The sequence below is a fragment of the Oncorhynchus tshawytscha genome, linkage group LG22 (assembly GCF_018296145.1).
Source record: "Oncorhynchus tshawytscha isolate Ot180627B linkage group LG22, Otsh_v2.0, whole genome shotgun sequence".
In the NCBI taxonomy this organism is placed as follows: Eukaryota; Metazoa; Chordata; class Actinopteri; order Salmoniformes; family Salmonidae; genus Oncorhynchus; species Oncorhynchus tshawytscha.
In genome coordinates this window covers 25,061,959-25,083,341 of record NC_056450.1, presented here as the reverse complement: position 1 = coordinate 25,083,341, position 21,383 = coordinate 25,061,959, and the positions used below count along the sequence as shown (strand labels likewise).

General features: G+C 42.2%; 1 protein-coding gene across 8 annotated transcripts; it reads left to right on the top strand.

The window, feature by feature from the left end:
- The first annotated feature begins 245 nt into the window (after window positions 1-245).
- Window positions 246-15,552, top strand: zgc:113278 (Translocating chain-associated membrane protein 1-like 1-like). 8 transcript variants are annotated; one of them, XM_042303972.1, is made up of 12 exons: window positions 259-627; window positions 1,756-1,816; window positions 2,364-2,482; window positions 2,809-2,925; window positions 3,037-3,095; window positions 3,679-3,802; window positions 4,050-4,120; window positions 12,486-12,590; window positions 12,848-12,991; window positions 13,147-13,307; window positions 13,413-13,525; window positions 15,508-15,552. In XM_042303972.1, exons 1-11 carry the CDS (start codon window positions 508-510, stop codon window positions 13,484-13,486), a joined length of 1,155 nt encoding a protein of 384 aa, XP_042159906.1. In that variant the 5' UTR covers window positions 259-507; the 3' UTR covers window positions 13,487-13,525; window positions 15,508-15,552. The 8 variants fall into 8 exon arrangements, with proteins under 8 accessions (XP_042159910.1, XP_042159909.1, XP_042159906.1 ...); XM_042303976.1 differs by lacking the exon at window positions 15,508-15,552 and having other exon boundaries at window positions 246-331; window positions 13,413-14,119; XM_042303973.1 differs by lacking the exon at window positions 15,508-15,552 and having other exon boundaries at window positions 13,416-14,119.
- The last annotated feature ends 5,831 nt before the right edge of the window (window positions 15,553-21,383 follow it).

The following is a 21,383-nucleotide window of genomic DNA, read 5'->3' as shown; positions in this document are numbered from 1 at the left end:
CTACTCTTTACTCCTCGTGCTTAACTGCGTCACTTTTGTGTGGAGCAGACTTCGCCGTGGGCTTTGAACGGGGCACCTGGCTCACGCCCGGGAGGCAGCCCGGGTCCAAAACGAATGGAATCAACTTTCACCCTGTGCCAGATTAATCGAATCCCCTAATTGACTTGATATGAAACCGACACCTCCTCCACCAATTCCCTTGCACGTGATTTGTTCAGCATAGTGTCAACCATGAGTTAAATGAGGCGGGTTTTTCCTATCTACGTCAATGGGCGGTTTTTGAGTGTTAGGAACCGAACTGGGAGGGGACGTTTGACTGACCAGTAAAGAAGTGCGTGGTGTTGTGTACATTTGTATCGTTTCTAAGCTAGTTAACACATGAACGGCAATTTACACCGTGAACTGGTAGTAGTGGCGGGAACAAAATAGGACAGTTTGCATCTGAATGCAAGCGGGGGCTGCGAGTGACTGAATTGCGGCAGGTAGGGAGAGCTGTATCGGTCAGCCATGGGTTTCCGAAAGAAGAACAAGAGCCCGCCGGTGCTGAGCCACGAGTTCGTGATCCAGAATCACGCGGATATGGTTTCATGTGTGGCTATGATAATTCTCCTCGGCCTGATGTTCGAGGTACGGTGTTAAACCCTGGAATGTATGCTGCACAGTATATAAGAAAACGCCTCGTCTGAACTGTGACGACAACGTCAGCAAGACTCAAAGGGGACTGGGCGCAAGCGTATCCCTTCTCATATGTCACACGGATTGCCAAGGAAGACAGGAGGCACACTGTGCTAAATAGTTGCTGGTCAACTAGCATGTCACACCAACTAGCTAGCTATCTAATATTACCAAATGGATAGATAGCGCTAGCCAGTTTGCTATCACATCCATGCATGTGACCGTAAACGATGGGGATTGTTTACATTACTCAACTCCCATTCAAGTCTGCAAAAACGTAATTAATTGAGTGCTTGTTGCTGATAACTGAACTTGTATCTAAGTTAGCCTGCTAGGCAACTTGTTCTGAAAATGAAACACGATCGCATGTTGGCTATCTAGCCAATTCCCCATCCAATTTGTCAGTCTCATTGAGTACGTTTACAATCATACACACTAATAATCCGATATTAAACTGATTATGGCAGTAGGCAGATTATGCAATAGTCATGTAAACGCCGTACTCTGTTGATCTTAATCTTATGAATGTCAAAATCGAAGTAAACATACGCCAATTAAAACACCTTGTCTTTCGAATTATTAAAACATGTAAACACCCTAATGGCGTTCCAGCGGTGTATTTGGTCTGCGCATGTGCTAGCACCAGCCGAGCGAGCCTCCCTCTAGCACTAGTGAAGTATGTTAGGAACAACTGTATGCGTGTTAGAAGTAGTTTTCACATACACACGTCATATGTTTGAAATCAGAACATTTGTTTCCCAAAAATAACATATTCGCTGTGGTAGAACGTTTATTTTGATTGGCGATTTTCAGCAGTTATCAGAGTGCCATCAGGTAGCCTGGTTTCAGATGTATTCATGTAAATAGGATTATTAGGGAAATCGTTCTTCTTGCAACGCATGTATCGGTTTTAATCGAACCATTATATTAATCTGGCTATCCACAATAATCGAAAACATTTTATTGTGATTGACTCCTATGCATCTGCATTATCAGGAAGAACTACTCTTGTTACAAGGTACCATGACAATACTTTTTGCTACAACATTGCTTCTATTTGATATCTTTCGTTTATTGCAGGTCACAGCAAAGTTTGCCATCATGTTCATCACCATTCAATACAATGTGACTCAAAGTCTTGGTAAGTCTACATCATTTTTATTAGTTATTTTACCAAGTAAGTTGACACATTCTAATTTACAGCAATGACATGGGGAATAGTTACAAGGGAGAGGGGGATGAATGAGCCAATTGGAAGCTGGGGATGATTTGGTGGCCATGGAATTAACCAGGACACCAGGGTTAACACCTCTGCTCTTACAATAAGTGCCCTGGGATCTTTAGTGTCAGGACACCCATTAAACATTTCATCCGATTGATGGCACCCTACACAGGGTAATGTCCCCAATCACTGCCCTGGCACATTGGGGTATGTATATATATATATTTTTAGACTAGAGGAAAGAGTGCCTCCTACTGGCCCAGCATCTGGTCTCCCCTCCTGGGACTGACCAGGACCAACCCTGCTTAGCTTCAGAGCCAAGCCAGCAGTGGTATGCTGCTGAAATATTTCTTTGTATTTATTTCAAAAACGTAATATAATTTTACAGTATTTAGTGCATGTATCCAGTACCTTGTATTTGAAGCCATTGACCAAGTTGTTTTTTTGTTCATCTGTATGTTATCAGATGAGAGGGCTGAGCAAGTGAACCTGTACCAGTACGGTCCTAAAGACATAGCCACTGTGTTCTTCTACCTGCTCATTGCTGTCATACTCCACGCCTTAATACAGGAATACATTCTCGATGTGAGTGTCTCTGCACACAGACCCCTGTTGTGTGTGTGTGACTGAGAAAGAAAGGAGGATATCTGTATAGGTAGTTAATCTACAGAACACATAGTCACTGTGTGTGCTCGTGCGTGTCTTTCCCCCTTTTTTCAAGCCCAAGTGTGATCATAACTTAAGGTCTGGCCTTGTCTCGCTTAGCAGTCTTATCCTTCTCACCCTCTTAGGTAGTCAAATATTATCCTCCACGGCCACTTCCTTCTCTTACACAGCCCACAACAAATGATAACAGACACGTTTCTCTTCGTCGGTATGCATGTCTCATGTCCTATTTTCTCTGATTTCAGAAAATGAATAGGCGGTTGCACCTGTCGAAAACCAAACATAGCAAGTTCAATGAATCGGGACAGCTTGCTGCCTTCTACTTATTGTCCTTCATCTGGGGCTGCAGCATCTTAACGGCGGTAAGAAGACCAATGAAATGCTGCCAGGAGCCTTGAAATATTATGTGAAGACAAGCAGTCCATCCCGTGGAATTTGTTCTTTGGCTCATGCCGTCTCTTCTTATCTGTTAGGAGGAATTTGCGACAAATCCTACTTTCTTATGGGAGGGCTACCCACACACCCACATGGTGTAAGTAAGGATTTATACATACATTTTACGCCTTCTGGTCACTCATTTATTATTTCATCATGTCAGAGGGACAGGGTTAGTACTGTTTTCATCACAACTTTTTGCGTTCTAGAACACAATAATTCCCCACAAGTGTTCTGTGACAGCTCAGATTTGAGTTGGCACAGTGGAAAGGCCTTAGTGACCCAGGGTGGATTGCAGCCCTAGTATTGCGCATGGGAGTACACTGTCCGGCTGTCTCATCAAATCAATTTTAGACATCAGGTTCCCCTAAAATATTTATTCCAAATGTGATGTTTTACCCAAGCTAGACACACAGTGCTAAATGTCTGTCTTTTCCATCCCTCTCCTCATTTCTCATTGTGTAGAGGTGTTATTTAAATCCATTTTATTAGGGGAAATAGATTAAACAGAAATACATAAATTGTGAACTGAATATTTTCTCCCAGGTTACATACATTTTTCTTATTGATGGACTTTCATCTATCTTTTAAAATTATGTTTGTAAATGCATGTAACAGAATCTGTTATCATGATCAAGCGTTCATGTCCCATCATATCCACTCGCTCCCTGCATAGATAGACCGGATCTCTGCCTGCCTGTAACCTGCCCTCTCTGCAGCTTTCAGGTGAAGTTCTTCTACATTTGCCAAATCGCATACTGGCTCCATGCCCTTCCTGAGCTGTACTTCCAGAAAGTGAGAAAGGTAAGGGTGCATGATCACACCTTGGGTTAGGTCCTAAAGATGACACATCTGTCATTTAAACATGGGAGGATAAATCTTGTGATTCTGTAATTCCCCATTGTTGCAATACATGGTTCATATTCTTTATTCTCCTCTTACAAACCCATTTGTGACTGTAAAAGTCATGTGGCACTGAAACTGCTGTGGCACACACCTACACTGATACAGCAGTCATGAATAAAGGCTCTTTCCTGCTTGTGTGTTTCAGGAGGATATTCCCCGCCAGCTCTATTACATTTGTCTTTACGTCTTCCACATCACCGGTGCCTACATCTTAAAGTGAGTGTGCGTCATCTCAGGGAAGTGGTTAGATAAGAAGATAAAGACTGTATGAATGGAGCTACCGTACAGCACTTCCTTACTTATGCACTTTAAAACCTCTGGGATAGGAACCTAAAATTACATACCCAAATCTAACTGTCTGTAGCTCAGGATCTGAAGCAAGGATATGCATATTCTTGGTACTATTTGAAAGGAAACACTTTGAATGTGGAGATGTGAAATTAATGTAGGAGAATATAACACAATAGATCTGGTAAAAGATAAAACAAAACAAAAAAACATGTGTTTTCTATTTTTATTACAAAAGAAAGGCCATACATTGAGAGAGGAATCTGGGGATAATTTAGATGTCCACAACAGGGCAACAGACTGATATATTCAAGAAGGAGAGAGCTACATAATATGTTGTATGAAGTCTCACAGGTGTCCCTCACGAGTTTGTCCAAATGTACCCAAGTGGCCGAATTGTTCAGTTGATACATTTTCAAGTTGATAAATATAGAGAAAATAAGTTTACACGCAAAGATGAAGGGGGCTGTACTTTCCAGTCATGTTCAGCTGAGGTCCTGGCTGCCTTTTAGGCCGACATGATGGTGGAAGTGACTCCACATCATCCTCTAGCACAGTTTGCCAACCTCCTCTCCCTCAGTGGTAGTTGCCCGTAGTGCACTGGCCCTCCTCCATTTCTGAGCTGGCCTCTTCACACGTCTATATGGCTGGGTGGGTGTGGAGCCAGAGACTGCAGCAGGGGTCAGACTGGAGGAACCAGTCCCTACGTTTGAGTGAGTGGGGGATAGAGGACTTGAGTGTGGTCTCTTTGGAGTTGGCTCCCCAGTGGTCACGTCTTCCGCTATTGAGGATTTAAAAAATTTTAAAAATCAGAACTCAAATTTACTATTACTTATTTTATGTGACTTTTATTTTAGCAGGGGTTGAGCCCTGCATCAATACTTTTACGGATGAGCCCTGCATCAATACATAAAATACACAAGACATCTATAAACATATATAGAGTATGGGAAACACAATCACTATAATGAAATATGTGGACCAATAGGCATTAAGACACTCAAACCACAGCCACAGCATGTCATAGCTAACATAAACATACACAGTCAAAAGTTTTAGAACACCTACTCATTCAAGGGTTTTTCTTTAGTTTGACTATTTTCTACATTGTAGAATAATAGTGAAGACATCAAAACTATTAAATAACACACATGGAATCATGTAGTAACCAAAAAATCCACCCTTTGCCTTGATGACAGCTTTGTACACTCTTTGCATTCTCTCAACCAGATTCACCTGGAATGCTTTTCCAACAGTCTTGAAGGAGTTCCCACATATGCTGAGCACTTGTTGGCTGCTTTTCCTTCACTCTGCGGTCCAACTCATCCCATACCTTCTCATTTGGGTTGAGGTCGAGTGATTGTGGAGGCCAGGTCATCTGATGCAGCACTCCATCACTCTCCTTCTTGGTCAAATAGCCCTTACGCAGCCTGGAGGTGGGTTGGGTCATTGTCTTGTTAAAAAACAAATGATAGTCCCACTAAGTGCAAACCAGATGGGATGCCGTGTCACTGCAGAATGCTGTGTTAGCCATGCTGTGTGCCATAAGTGTGCCTTGAATTCTAAATAAATCACAGACAGTGTCACCAGCAAAGCACTCTCACCATCACACCAGCTCCATGCTTCACGGTGGGAAACTCATGTGGAGATCATCCGTTCACCTACTCTGTCTCACAAAGACACGTTGGTTGGAGCCAAAAACCTCAAATTTAGGCTCCTCGGACCAAAGACAGATTTCCACCAGTCAAATATCCATTGCTCGTGTTTCTTGCCCCAAGCAAGTCTCTTCTTCTTATTGGTGTCCTTTAATAGTGGTTTCTTTGCAGCAATTTGACCATGAAGGCCTTATTCACAGTCTCCTCTGAACAGTTGATGTTGATGTGTCGGTTACTTGAAATCTGTGAAACATTTTATTTAGGCTGCAATTTCTGAGGTGCAGTTAACTCTAATGAACTTATCCTCTGCTGAAGAGGTAACTGGGTCTTCCTTTCCTGTGGCGGTCCTCATGAGAGCCAGATTCATCATAGTGCTTAATAGTTTTTGTGACTGCACTTGAAGAAACTTTCACAGTTCTTGACATTTTTCAGATTGACTGACCTTCATGTCGTTTCTCTTTGCTTATTTGAGCCGTTCTTGCCATAGCCCTATTTGGTAAGACCAAATCCATATTATCTTCTGTATACCACCCTTACCATGTCACAACAAAACTGATTGGCTCAAACGCATAAAGAAGGAAAGAAATTCCACACTGACTTTTAACAAGGCACACCTGTTAATTGAAATGCATTCTAGGTGACTACCTCATGAAGCTAGTTGAGAAAATGCAGAGTGTGTAAAGCTGTCATTAAGGGAAAGGGTGGCTACTTTGACTATTTTGATTTGTTCAACACTTTTTGGTTACGTCATGATTCCATGTGTTATGTCATAGTTTTGATGTCTTCACTATTATTATACAATGTAGAACATAGTAAAAAATAAAGAAGAACCCTTGAATGAGTAGGTGTGTCCAAACTTTTGACTGGTACTGAAAATACAGTACATTTGAAAAGTATTCCTTCCAATTGAAATTTTCCACATTTTATTTGGTTACAGCCTTATTCTAAAATAGATTAAATGTGTGTGTTTTCTCAATCTGCACACAATACCCCATAATGATTTATTTTTAATTTAATTTTATTTCACCTTTATTTAACCAGGTAGGCTAGTTGAGAACAAGTTCTCATTTACAACTGCTGACCTGGCCAAGATAAAGCATAGCAGTGTGAACAGACAACACAGTTACACATGGAGTAAACAATAAACAAGTCAATAACACAGTACGAAAAAAAGTCTATATACATTGTGTGCAAAAGGCATGAGGAGGTAGGCAATAAATAGGCCATAGGAGCAAATAATTACAATTTAGCAGATTAACACTGGAGTGATAAATGATCAGATGTTCATGTGCAAGTAGAGATACGGGTGTGCAAAAGAGCAGAAAAGTAAATAAATAAAAACAGTATGGGGATGAGGTAGGTAAATTTGGGTGGGCTATTTACAGATGGACTATGTACAGCTGCAGCGATCGGTTAGCTGCTCAGATAGCAGATGTTTGAAGTTGGTGCGGGAAATAAAAGTCTCAAACTTCAGCTATTTTTACAATTCGTTCCAGTCACAGGCAGCAGAGAAGTGGAAGGAAAGGCGGCCAAATGAGGTGTTGGCTTTAGGGATGATCAGTGAGATACACCTGCTGGAGCGTGTGCTACGGGTGGGTGTTGCCATCGTGACCAGAGAACTGAGATAAGGCGGAGCTTTACCTAGCATGGACTTGTAGATGACCTGGAGCCAGTGGGTCTGGCGACGAATATGTAGCGAGGACCAGCCGACTAGAGCATACAGGTCGCAGTGGTGGGTGGTATAAGGTGGTTTAGTAACAAAACGGATGGCACTGGGATAGACTGCAGGGTAGCCTAGTGGTTAGAGCGTTGGACTAGTGACCAGAAGGTTGCAAGTTCAAACCCCCGAGCTGACAAGGTACAAATCTGTCGTTCTGCCCCTGAACAGGCAGTTAACCCACAGTTCCTAGGCCGTCATTGAAAATAAGAATTTGTTCTTCACTGACTTGCCTGGTTAAATAAAGGTAAAATAAAATCTAGTTTGCTGACTAGAGTATTGGAAGCTATTTTGTAGATGACATCGCCGAAGTCGACGATCGGTAGGATAGTCAGTTTCATTAGGGTAAGTTTGGCAGCGTGAGTGAAGGAGGCTTTGTTGCGAAATAGAAAGCCGACTCTAGATTTGATTTTGGATTGGAGATGTTTGATATGAGTCTGGAAGGAGAGTTCACAGTCTAGCCAGACACCTAGGTACTTATTGATGTCCACATATTCTAGGTCGGAACCATCTAGGGTGGCTTTTATCCCCAGATTCCTCTCTCAATGTATGGCCTTCCTCTCTCAATGTATAGCCAGGAGGAAGGCATGGCCAGCTGTTGAAAAGTGTTTGTGGAAGTTTTCGATTATCACAGATTTATCGGTGGTGACCGTGTTACCTAGCCTCAGTGCAGTGGGCAGCTGGGAGGAGGTGCTCTTGTTCTCCATGGACTTTACTGTGTCCCAGAACTTTTTGGAGTTAGAGCTACAGGATGCAAATTTCTGCTTGAAAAAGCTGGCCTTTGCTTTCCTGACTGCCTGCGTGTATTGGTTCCTGACTTCCCTGAACAGTTGCATATCGCTGGGACTATTCGATGCTATTGCAGTCTGCCACAGAATGTTTTTGTGCTGGTCGAGGGCAGTCAGGTCTGGAGTGAACCAAGGGCTATATCTGTTAGTTTTTTTAAGCGGAGCATGCTTATCTAAGATGGTGAGGAAGTTACTTTTAAAGAATGACCAGGCATCCTCAACTGACGGGATGAGGTCAATATCCTTCCAGTATACCCGGGCCAGGTCGATTAGAAAGGCCTGCTCGCAGAAGTGTTTTTTTGGAGCATTTGACAATGATGAGGGGTGGTCGTTTGACTGTGGACCCGTAGCGGATACAGGCAATGAGGCAGTGATCGCTGAGATGCTGATTGAAGACAGCAGAGGTGTATTTGGAGGGCAAGTTGGTCAGGATAATGTCTATCAGGGTGCCCATGTTTACGGATTTAGGGTTGTTCCTGGTGGGTTCCTTGATGATTTGTGTGAGATTGAGGGCATCTAGCTTAGATTGTAGGACTGCCGGTGTGTTAAGCATATCCCAGTTTAGGTCACCTAACAGAAGGAACTTTGAAGCTAGATGGGGGGGCGATCAATTCACAAATGGTGTCCAGGGCACAGCTGGGAGCGGAGGGGGGTCGATAGCAGACGGCAACAGTGAGAGACTTATTTCTGGAGAGATTAATTTTTTTAAATTAGAATTTCAAACTGTTTGGGTATGGAACTGGAAAGTATGACATTACTTTACAGGCTCTCTCTGCAGTAGAATGCAACTCCTCCCACTTAGGCAGTTCTATCTTGATGAAAAATGTTATAATTGGGTATGGAAATCCCAGAATTTTTGGTGGCCTTCCTAAGCCAGGATTCAGACACGGCAAGGACATCAGGGTTAGCAGAGTGTGCTAAAGCAGTGAGTAAAACAAACTTAGGGAGGAGGCTTCTGATGTTGACATGCATGAAACCAAGGCTTTTTCGATCACAGAAGTCAACAAATGAGGGTGCCTGGGGACATGCAGGGCCTGGGTTTACCTCCACATCACCCGAGGAACAGAGGAGGAGTAGGATGAGGCTGCGGCTAAAGGCTATCAAAACTGGTCGCCTAGAGCGTTGGGGCCAAAAAATAAAAGGAGCAGATTTCTGGGCGTGGTAGAATATATTCAGGGCATAATGTGCAGACAGGGGTATGGTGGGGTGCGGGTACAGCGGAGGTAAGCCCAGGCACTGGATGACGATAAGAGAGGTTGTATCTCTGGATACAACATGCTGGTTATAATGGGTGATGTCACTGCATGTGTGGGAGGTGGGACAAAGGAGGTATCAGAGGTATGAAGAGTGGAACTAGGGGCTCCATTGTAAACTAAAACAATGATAACTAACCTGAACAACAGTATACAAGGCATATTGACATTTGAGAGAGACATACAGCAAGGCATAAAGTAATCGCAGGTGTTGATTGGGAGAGCTAGCTAAAATAACAGGTGAGACAACAACAGCTAATCAGCTTACACAACAACAGCAGGTAAACTGGCGATGACTATTGATGAAGCAAAAACCGGTTTAGACATTTTTGCTAAAAATAAAAAACAGGTATTACATTTACATAAGTATTCAGACCCTTTACTCAGTACTTTGTTGAAACACCTTTGGCAGAAATTACAGCCTTGAGTCTTCTTGGGTATGATGCTACAAGCTTGGCTACACCTGTATTTGGGGAGTTCCGTTCATTATTCTCTCAAGATTATCTCAGTCTCTGTCAGGTTGGAGGGGGAGTGTCGCTGCACAGCTATTTTCAGGTCTCTCCAGAGATGTTTGATCGGATTTAAGTCCGGACTCTGGCTGTGCCACTCAAGAACATTCAGAGACTTGTCCAAACTCCACTCCTATGTTGTCTTGGCTGTGTGCTTAGGGTCATTGTCTTTCGCCCCAGTAGGTTTTCATCAAGGATCTCTCTGTACTTTGCTCCGTTCATCTTTCCCTCGATCCTGACTAGTGTCCCTGTCGCTGAAAAACACCCCCACAACATGATGCTGCCACCACCATGCTTCACCATAGGGATGGTGCCAGGTTTCCTCCAGACATGATGCTTGGCATTCAGGGCAAAGAGTTCCGTCTTGGTTTCATGAGTCCGGAGAATCTTGTTTCTCATGGTCTGAGTTATTTTGGTGCCTTTTGGCAAACTCCAAGTGGGCTGTCATGTGCCTTTTACTGAGGAGTGGTATCCGTCTGGCCACTCTACCATAAAGGCCTGATTGGTGGAGTGCTGCAGAGATGGTTGTACTTCTGGAAGTTTCTCACATCTCCACAGAGGAACTCTGGAGTTCGGTCAGAGTGACCATTGGGTTCTTGGTCACCTCCCTGACCAAGGCCCTTCTTCCCCGATTGTTCCGTTTGGCCGGGCGGCGAGCTCTAGGAAGAGTCTTGGTAGTTCCAAACTTCTTCCATTTAAGAGTGATGTATGCTACTTTGTTCTTGGAGACCTTCAATGCTGCAGACATTTTTTGGTACCCTTCCTTAGAGCTGTGCATCGACACAATCCAGTCTCGGAGCTCTAAGGACAATTCCTTCAACCTCCTGACTTGGTTTTTGCTCTGACATGCACTGTCAACTATTGACAGGTGTGCCTTTCCAAATAATCTCCAATCAATTGAATTTACCACAGGTGGACTCCAATCAAGTTGTAGAAACAACTCAAGGAAGATCAATGGAAACAGGGTGTGCCTGAGCTCAATTTCGAGTCTCATAGCAAAGGCTCTGAATACTTATGTAAATAAGGTATTTCTTTTTTTATAAATTTGCAGAAATTTCTAAACCTGTTTTCACCTTGTCCTTATGGGGTATTGTGTGTAGATGAATGATGAAAAAATTTATTTAATTCATTTTAGAGTAAGTCTAACTTAACAAAAGGTGAAGGGGTCTGACTACTTTCCGAATGCACTGTTTCCCCGGAGAGAGTTTGGTGTCTGAGGTGATGGGTGGGGTTAGTTGTAAACCTGTATGAATGTATTTGCTTTGTCCTCAAAATACCTCCCATACAGGCAACCTTTTTAATCTTCCAACATACAGGTCAAGTCTGACAAACTAATTTGTTGTGTGAAAGTGACTGGAAAAGTTCAGCAGTTATCACGGTAGTAGTGATAATCTTATCAAAGTAGTATAATCAGCAGAAGTACCTCTAACTGTTTTAGCTGGCATCTGAACCTCCTTGACCCAATACTATTTCAAATGGCCTTCTGTTACTCAGCTCCTCTCCTTCAAGACCACTGGTCTGGAAGATGGGTAAAGGCAGCGCAGTGCTTTAATTTCATCCTAGTGCTCCACATACCTCTTTCTGATCACTGGGCATGACTGACAGGATAGGGAAGAAAGGAGGTCATTCAAGTTTTTTTGCAAATGGCTTCAGTGTTATGATGTATCCTTTTTCCCTGCTGATGTTGTGGGCTGAATCCCTTTTCCTTGTGTCCTTTCCGTATCCTCTCTCGAATAGCCCTCGTGGTGGTGGTCTTACCCCAAAAAAACAACCTTAATATTTCTAATCGATGGGAGGACACCTACTTGTTGAGGGAAAACTCATTCAGGAATCAGGCAGAACTAATCAGCAATAGGAGTTTATTCAATCAATTGCAAGAGAGATCACTCAGGATGAACTGGAGAAGAACTCAAGTTACAGAATCACACAGTCATTATATACTTATTCTACTCAAAGAGATGATTGCCTCTCCTAGGGGAAAGCAAGCTTACATGAGAGATTAGGGGGACTTGGCTCCACTTCCTTAACTCATTGTACAAACAAGAACATATTCTAACCAGTTCTCACAGCCTACATGACTGAGGGGAGTGATGAGTTCTTTTCGGTTAGAAGACGAATTTGGCCTTGAGCTGGGCCTCTAGTGCCCGATCGATAAGGAGTCAGCAGCAAATCTCTCCTTTGTGCAGTGTGTGAAGAGGGTACTGGACAGCTATGGAAAATTACCAGTTGATACAGTACATATAGTACTATTCAATTCAAGCATTTACATAGCATTAGACTGTAACAGAACCATTTTGCCCAAACATACTAAACAACAATATTGGAAGTAGTTATCTGTTTCCCCTGGTGTTTGCGGACTTCCTGTCTTCAGCCTCCACCGGCTGGGCCTGGTGCTGCTGGTACCTCACTACCTGGTGGAGCTCCTGTTCCACGCCTCACGCCTCTTCTACTTCAGTGACGAGAACAAGCAGAAGGGGTATGTATGAGTTGTATGCTGGACACCACCTCCATTTTCATACCAGTCAATACAAGGAGGGGAGAAGTAGGTTTGGAATTTAATTTGGTTATTATTGTCACCTTCAGTAAGTCACTTGTGTGATACAATGGGAGCTTTTCCTCCCTTATCAGACTAAACTGATTGATTTGAATAACCGATAGTGTCTTACGTCAGCCCATGGAAGATGTCACTGTTGTTGCCATGGTGACCTACTCAGATTCTCTTTTCTTTTCCAGTTTCACTCTGTGGGCGCTACTTTTCGTCATCGCTCGCCTCCTTACCCTCACCCTCTCCGTACTGACTTTTGGCTTCGGACTGCCCCGCGCAGAGAACCAGGGTTTCTCACTGGCAAAAGGCAACTTCAATGTGCTTACCATTAGGCAAGTCATGTTTCTTAAGATTGCTTAATTTGCCCTGTTACCCCCTCTGATTTGGCCCTTGAGAGCAAGTTTGAACTTTTCATCTATCAAAGAAAGTAAAATGCCTGTCATTGCTCATGGCTGGTCTTCATAATGTTTCCCCCCTTGCCTCTCAGGATGACGTGCCTGGCTGCCATTTGCCTGACCCAGGCCTGGATGATGTGGAAGTTCATCAACTTCCAGTTGAAGAAGTGGAGGGAGCACAGCCAGAGCCAGGCCTCCAAGAAGAAGGCTTTCAGCCCAAAGAGCAAGCCCCACAAGAAGGACCTGGCCCGGGGTGAGTCCGCCGCCGCTGCCGCCCCCTTGGATCACCCACCTCCAGCCATTACAACTCTGTGATGCAGATATGTTTCTGACATGTTGTTCTTGTTTGTTTTGTTAGTAGGTTCTGCCAACGGTGTGGTGAAGTCCGATGACAAGGCCTCACCCCGTGCGAGAAAAGCCAAAGCCTCCTAGAGTTGGAGGGAGAGAATGGAGGGATGGAGCTAAGGAGAAGTGAGGGGGCTATTCTCAATGTGACATTTTGTCTTTTCATCACTTACATTTTTTAAAATCTATTCCCCAAAAGAACCATAACTGTCTCTTTTGTGTTAGAACCTATGTTTTAATAGTTATGTTTTTGTTTGTTTTGATGACCTCATATGTTTGTGTTGAGTTGTTATTTCTGTGGATGGGATGTAAGCAGGGCAGGGTCAACTGGTTAAATGTTTTAAAGTATGAATCCGCTACCCGTGTGTGCCCCACCAGCTGCCCCACTGCTTGTGCTGTGTGTTCCTTTGAACGAAAACATGGGGTTTGGCCCTAAGCCACTCTGGGCTAGCCTTTTGGGCAAGGGGTGTCTGTGCTAAATCTCTCTCACTCAAATGATGTTGCTTGAGAGAGAGGAAGTGGGAAGTAACTGGATAGATAATTGGTCAAAAAGTCATTTTTGGAGAGGAATTATCTGTAGCGATTGCATCCAGCTTCAGGGCCCTAGTCAATCAAACTTTCCAACTGGATTTCTGAGGAAGTCAAACATGCACTGTTCAATTTTTACAGCAAGAGTGCATGTCACGATTCATGTTCTCAACATAACATGTAAAACAAGAAGTGTGTGAAACGTTGGACTAAAACTTCATTTTACCTTAATATTGGTTTTGTATAGGGACCTCACCATTAATGCCTAACGGTGTCCATTTGATGCCTGTATTGTTACTTGCTTTTGCCATATGAAATCTGTGCTATTATGGAATTGAGGCACTGTTAGTAGTTAGTCATTGAGTAGCCCCATCTCACAGATTGACCAACTCTCTATCAGCCCTATTCTGACTCAACTGGCCTTTATCCAAAACTCCATTACTGGAGATACTTTCTTTGTCCATGCAGACAGAACTAGATCTCTTGAGAAAATGATGCGTTGATGTACAGTCCCAGTCAAAAGTTTGGACACCTACTCATTTCATGGTTTTCTTTATTTGTACTATTTTCTGCATTGTAGAATAATAGTGAAGACATCAAAACCATGAAATAACACACATGGAATCATGTAGTAACCAAAAAAGTGTTGAAACAAATCCAAATATATTTTAGATTCTTCAAAGTAGCCACCCTTTGCCTTGATGACAGTTTTGCTCACTCTTGGCATTCTCTCAACCATCTTCAAGAGGTAGTCACCTGGAATGCATTTCAATTAACAGATGTGCCTTGTTAATTTGTGGAATTTCTTTCCTTAATACGTTTGAGCCAGTCAGTTGTGTTTTGACATGGTAGTGGTGGTATACAGAAGATAGCCCTATTTGGTAAAAGACGAAGTCCATATAATGGCAAGAACAGCTCAAATAAGTAAAGAGAAACGACAGTCCGTCATTACTTTAAGATGTGAAGGTCAATCAATCTGGAAAATGTCAAGAACTTTTAAAGTTTATTCAAGTGCAGTTTCAGAAACCATTAAGCACTATGATAACTGTCTCTCTTGAGGACCACCACAGGAATGGAAGACCCAGAGTTACCTCTGCTGCAGAGGATGTTCATTAGAGTTACCAGCTTCAGAAATTGCAGACCAAATAAATGCTTCAGAGTTCAAGTAACAGACACATCTCAACACCAACTGTTCAGAGGAGACTGTGTGAATCAGGCCTTCGTGGTCTTATTGCTGCAAAGAAACCACTACTCAAGGAAGGCAATAAGAAGAAGAGACTTGCTTGGGCCAAGAAACACGAGCAATGGACATTTGACCGGTGAAAATCTGTTCTTTGGTCTGATGAGTCTAAATTTGAGATTTTTGGTTCCAACCGCTGTGTCTTTGTGAGATGCAGAGTAGGTGTGTGAAGCATGGAGGAGGAGGTGTGATCATGTGGGAGTGCTTTGCTGGTCACACTGTCTTTGATTTATTTAGAATTCAAGTCACACTTAACCAGCATGGCTACCACAGCATTGTGCAGCGAGACGCCATCCCATCTAGTTTGCGCTTAGTGGGACTATCATTTGTTTTTCAACAGGACAATGACCCAACACACCTCCAGGCTGCGTAAAGGCTATTTGACCAAGAAGGAGAGTGATGGAGTGCTGCATCAGATGACCTGGCCTCCACAATCATCCGACCTCAACCCAAATGAGATGGTTTGGGATGAGTTGGACCACGGAGTGAAGGAGAAGCAGCCAATGAGTATGTGGTAACTCCTTCAAGACATGGAAAAGCATTCCAGGTGAAGGTGGTTGAGAGAATGCCAAGAGTGTGCAAACCTGTCAAGGCAAAGGGTGGCCACTTTGAAGAATCTTAAATATAAAATATATTTATATATTTCTTTGGTTACTACATGATTCCATTTATGTTATTTCATAGTTTTCACTATTCTTCACTATTATTGTACAATGTAGAAAATGGTACACATAAAGAAAAACCCTTGAATGAGTAGGTGTCCAAATTTTTTGACTGATACTGTATGTGGAGGATTTGTGCAGGAGTTCAGGTGAGGTTTTTTGTGTTTCGGTTCAGGATTTCAACCTCCGATAAGATTATATTCATTACTGAACAATGCCAATAATTAATGCCTCAAGTTATAGAGTTAAGCCTAAAGGGTCATGGTTAGGTTTTGACAAGCCGTTGAGTTTGCATCTCAGAAGCATTCAGTGGCCTTTTTTTCACATCCACTGGAAGAGTTGAGTTATTTATTTCAGTCGTATCTTTTTTATTTTTTATCATGCTTTGGCAACTCTAACCAACATAGACGAGGTACAAAGCGAAACGCTTTCAGTCTCAACCCAAACGATACAATCCTCCTTTTAAGTGTCCTTAAAATGTCAGTGGCGTGAGCCATGGAGTTCTCCTCGGGTTTCCTTTTCTTTTTTTGCCTTTTTTATATCTGGGTGTATGGCACAGGAGGCTGAGGGGAGGACGGCTCATAATAATGGCTAGAATGGAATGGTATCAAACGCATGGAAAATATGTATTTGGTGTGTTCAATACCATTCCATCAATCCGTTCCAGCCATTACTATGAGCCCGTCCTCCCCAATTAAGGTGTCACCGGCCGCCTGTGGTGTATGTTGGCAGGCAGCTGCCTCCATAGACACCCACTTATTATACTGTACATCCCATTCTCAGATAGTCTCTTGCCAGACGGCTTACTTCCGCAATCTTTGAATGTGCCGTTGCCCAAGGTCTGGCTATAAGAGACTAATTCTCAGATGGGACGTGTGTGTGTGTGTGTGCGTGCATGCCCGTGTCTAGTTCTACCTGTGGTTATGTCTACTGTGTGTGCCCGTGAGGAAGTGAAGGCTCTGCATGATTCATGCTTTTAGTGTCTTTGCATTTTCACTTTAAAAAAAGTTGTTGCCCTTGTGGCTTCATGGAGCTTGACAGACAGTTTAACTCCCCTTGTTTCCTTTTAAATCCTTTACCTTGTTTTCATTTCACCTTTTTGTTCATTTACAAAAAAAGGCTTTTGTAATGAAGACAATGAGTGGTAACTGAGTTATATTTGATATAAAGTCTTATTGGATGTTTGCTTACAACCCCTGACCCTTCCTTAACCCCTGTCCTGTGTGAAATAGATTCTGTGACTTCTGTTTGCCACATTTGGGCTGAAGGGGCCTTCTTGCTCCACCAGTCCAGTGATTTGGACATTGCAATTGGACACTTATGTTATGTCCTGTAGAGACCCAATGCTGTTGTCACAAATGGGACGAGTTACCATTCCTAGCCTGAGCTCAGATCTGTTTGTGATTCGCCAACTTCTCTGACTAGCATTATATTTGGCTGAAGCATATACTGATCTGGGACCAGGCTGCTTGTTTGGTAGGTTGAGTAGTAGTATTGCTTCGGCAGGAAATAGATGACTTGAGTTTAGTCATGCTGCTCTATCTAAAGCGGAAGTTGAAAGTGTGGAGGACAGGTGTTCTGTTTTGAGTCTGTTACATGGCAATGTCTTAGGAGGAAAGGAGGAGCAGATTACTTTTATACCAGCCTTTTACTTTAATGTATCTGATATTTAAAATAATCTATATGAATTTAACGCTACTCTGTACTAAATACCTGTCAGATTTTTTTAGCTATTTTTATAGTTGAAAAAACTGTTAAAGTTCACTAATATTCACCACACACACAGAAATATATATGAATAGCATTTTGCATCCTTATTGGTATGAGTTGTTTTTATACATCAAAAGACAAAGCTTGCTCCCCTTTAAGTCAGGGTGCACATTTCAGTGTGAGAGAACTAGTCCTATTTCATAGTTTCACCATCTTATACTCTATTTCATAGATTTGGCCCTGTATTGAATTAGAGTAAATAAGAACCACTCTGCCATAGGACAATGCTCTGAAAGCACTATACTGAAATTGTGTCTTCTGCAGTAATTACAGTAGAATACTATAAAACGATCTGCTATCCATGTAATTAGATAGCAATGTTTGATCAGCAAGGATCCTGTTATGTTTCTTTGTGTTTTATTGTTCTAAGGTGTGTCCTGCAGGGGTATTTAATTGGGCCGGAATGATACCAGTATCTCAATGTTTTTTTTTCCATGGCAATAATGAAAACACGAAGCTGATCAAGTCTTTGCTCTTTTAAAAACCTGCTGTATGACACATATTGTGTGCTATAGCTTGGAAAATAAATGTGACAACATAATGAGGTTTGTTTCTAACATTAGGGCTGTTTTCTTAAAGAAGTTAAACCTGCTTTGTTTCCTTGCCACGATACTAACGAGTATTGCGGTATTGGTATCGTCCCGGCCCTAGTATTTAACTTGAGCATTTGCCCTTCATCCATTCCTTTACTGATTGATTTGATATCATAGTTCGTCATGATGCAAGGGCTGAGTAACATGAGCCTCCTTCATCCAGGTTAGGAGACATGATATTCCCCTCTGAGTTGTCTTCTCACTCGTACCACCACGCACACTATTGAAATATTCAGCATAGTGAAGCATGACACCAATGGATGCCACGGTCTGTACTGTCAGCATTTTGGGTTGTAGCACTGATGTCTATAACCTAGCTCTTGACTGCAATGACCATTTGATCTCTGGTAAGGTGGCAATTTATCCACACAATGCAAAGACCCATGCTAATAGTTTATTAGTTTCATATTAACCTTTTGAGTGGCAACTACCATTAATGCATTTGAGATGAGCTGCATACATGCTTCATAACAGCCAGGAACAGAGAACACTACATTATTTCAGATTGTTTTGTTGGGTTATTTTGCTGCTTGCGTCTAAATGTTGTATAATCCTTTTTTAAATGTGTCGTCTCCGATATGCTCTGGACCGTATGTATTTATCCGAAACCTTGTGATTTTTGTTTATTTGTTAGCATTTTTTTTATTTAATGTTTGAATAAAGCCTTTGTTGACTATCCTGAGTGATGCTGTCACCTTCAGTGTGATTTGTTGCTTAAAGGTCGAGGAGTTGAATTGTTTCTATTTCTGTTGAAACTGAAGATAATGTGAGAGAGAACTGTGTAATTCCAGTCTTGACAGTGTTAGAATGATGATCCCACACGAAAGATATCAGAGGAAATGTATAGTCAGTCATACAGCAGGGGTTTATGCAAAACATTTAACTGATGTTGATATGGCTATGACTGCCTTCCCACTGATTTCTTATGTTCAATTTCAGATGAAAGTAGGCCTACCATCACATTCTACTTCATGAATCCCTAACTTATTTTTCTGTTTATTTATGAGAATTGCAGACGAGGTTCAAGTTTCGAGGAGGTCTTCGAACCTAAGGAAATTTCGAACCTAAGGATTTCCTTAGGTCCATATTTTTTTAAATACTTCTGCTTATCATAATTTGGATAAAGTAAGTATGCATGCCTGTCTGCACTTTGTAATATATTGTCCTATGCAACCAAATGCAACATTATTTTGGCAATGGTTCACGTTGTTCATGTTTTACATGTATGTTCTTAAAGAATAGGTAGCTCTAATGTAACAACCTTAATTGAGGGCAAATAACTGATGATTTGTAAATGGTGAGCAGAGAACACTAGAAAAATATATATGAATATAAGCCATTTGTTTTCGTTATGTGAATGACTTAAAAACGATCTATGAAGTCTAAAGCTGACCATCTGGACGGGCTTCACTTTAAACAGTGAAACTATATTGCATTACTGCTTTTAAAGGTTCAATCAAGATTCAAAGCTACTTTGGCCTAAATGTTTCTGTATCTTGAAAATAGTGTTAAATGTGTGTATTGTAACTGTTAGTTATTGTAACAATCCTTTACAGGCTCTACTCATTGCATCATTGATGGAACAAAAAGCCACAAAATAGTTTGCAAAAGCAGAGAATGGTTAACCAATAGCTAATAGTTAAGGACATTTAAATCAGACAAATATGTCATTTCAAGTAGGTATAACTACATATATTTCCTTTGTTTCAATATTGTCACAGGACTTTGACTGAATCCATAATTCCATTGGGGAAAAATTGTCATAACTCAACCATTGAAGAAAACCTATTAAACTAGCCCTACCTTCTGGTTTGTGTCAGGTGTTGCTTCCAATATTACCATTTGACATGTGTATTTTTTTTGTTGCTCCAGATTACCTCCACACTGAGATTGCCAGATGTGTGTCCCTGGCCCCCATGCCTTCCTTGTAGTCATCCCGCACAGCCGCTTCACTGAAGAAGATGAGATGGTTGTGGGGCAAATTACTACGATTTTTAGGGAGAAAGCGGAGCAGAACTACGGGTTGGTTCTTTTCACCACAAGGAGATTCTGGATGGCATGCAGATAGAAGAATACAATAGAGTCCCCAAAGGCACTCAAGGCTCTGCTGAAGAGGTGCCAGAACAGATACCATGTCTTCAACAACAAGGACCTCACCAAGACCTCGCCAACCGAGAACAGGTGAAAGGGCTGCTAGAAAAGGTAGAGAGGATGGTGGAGGGGAACGGAGGAGGGTGCTATACCAATAAAATGTTGAGAAAGGCAAAGGAGCTTATCATCAGGAAGGTGATCATAATTAAGCAAACATTGAAGTCTCCCACCTCTGAATGATGGCCATCAACTGCCTTGAGGTCCTGGCAGAAATGAATAAGTGGGTGGTGCCATTATTTGTATGGGCAGCAGTAGGAGCTGTTGCTGGGCCTATAGTTGTGGGGGCATTCACATGTAAAGCTGTGTGGTGTAGTAGTAGGAGGGGCTGTAAGAAGGGATTGCAGGGTTGGTGATGGGGCCTGATGCAGACCACCACAAATGCCCGCAGGTCATAACAAGCCGCAGTGAAATTAGTGGCCGTGTTAGGAACTGCAGCAGTTAGCGGAGAAGGAGCTATAGCTCTGGGGTGGGGAGGATGTACAGTAGGCAGCTGCAGGAATCATTTATGTGCGTACATGACTTATAGCTCTCTATTTGTAACAACTGAGTTGAGAGTTAAAGAAACACCAGCCTTTATCATATCTGTTGTTGCTCTGTTCTGGAATGTGTACTTACAAATAAAGCTGTTGACTAAACTCAGATTAAACTTTTGATTTGGAGGATTTGGGGCCAGGATATGTATGAGTGGATGCCACACACACAAACACAGAACACGAGAGACACATTCAAAATTAAGCACAACTAAGGAATTATGGCCTGTATTTCAATTAATACATTTGGTTTTATTTATTCAAGCTAACTAGCTTGGGTCCTTTGCGCTTAACAATTTTTCATTGTGAATCCATATGAAGTCTTCAGTGTGTGTACGCTTGTGAGTGTGTGTATAATGGCGCAACAGGTTGGTGTGTGATGATGCACTTGTGAAACAAGCGTGTGCTTCCTCAGATCCTTGTTTCCTCTCCTAGAATCCTCCCTCATTTCCCTCAGATATTTAAAGTCTTTCTGTCTTAAAGTAAAAAAGAGGAATGGTACAATCCTCA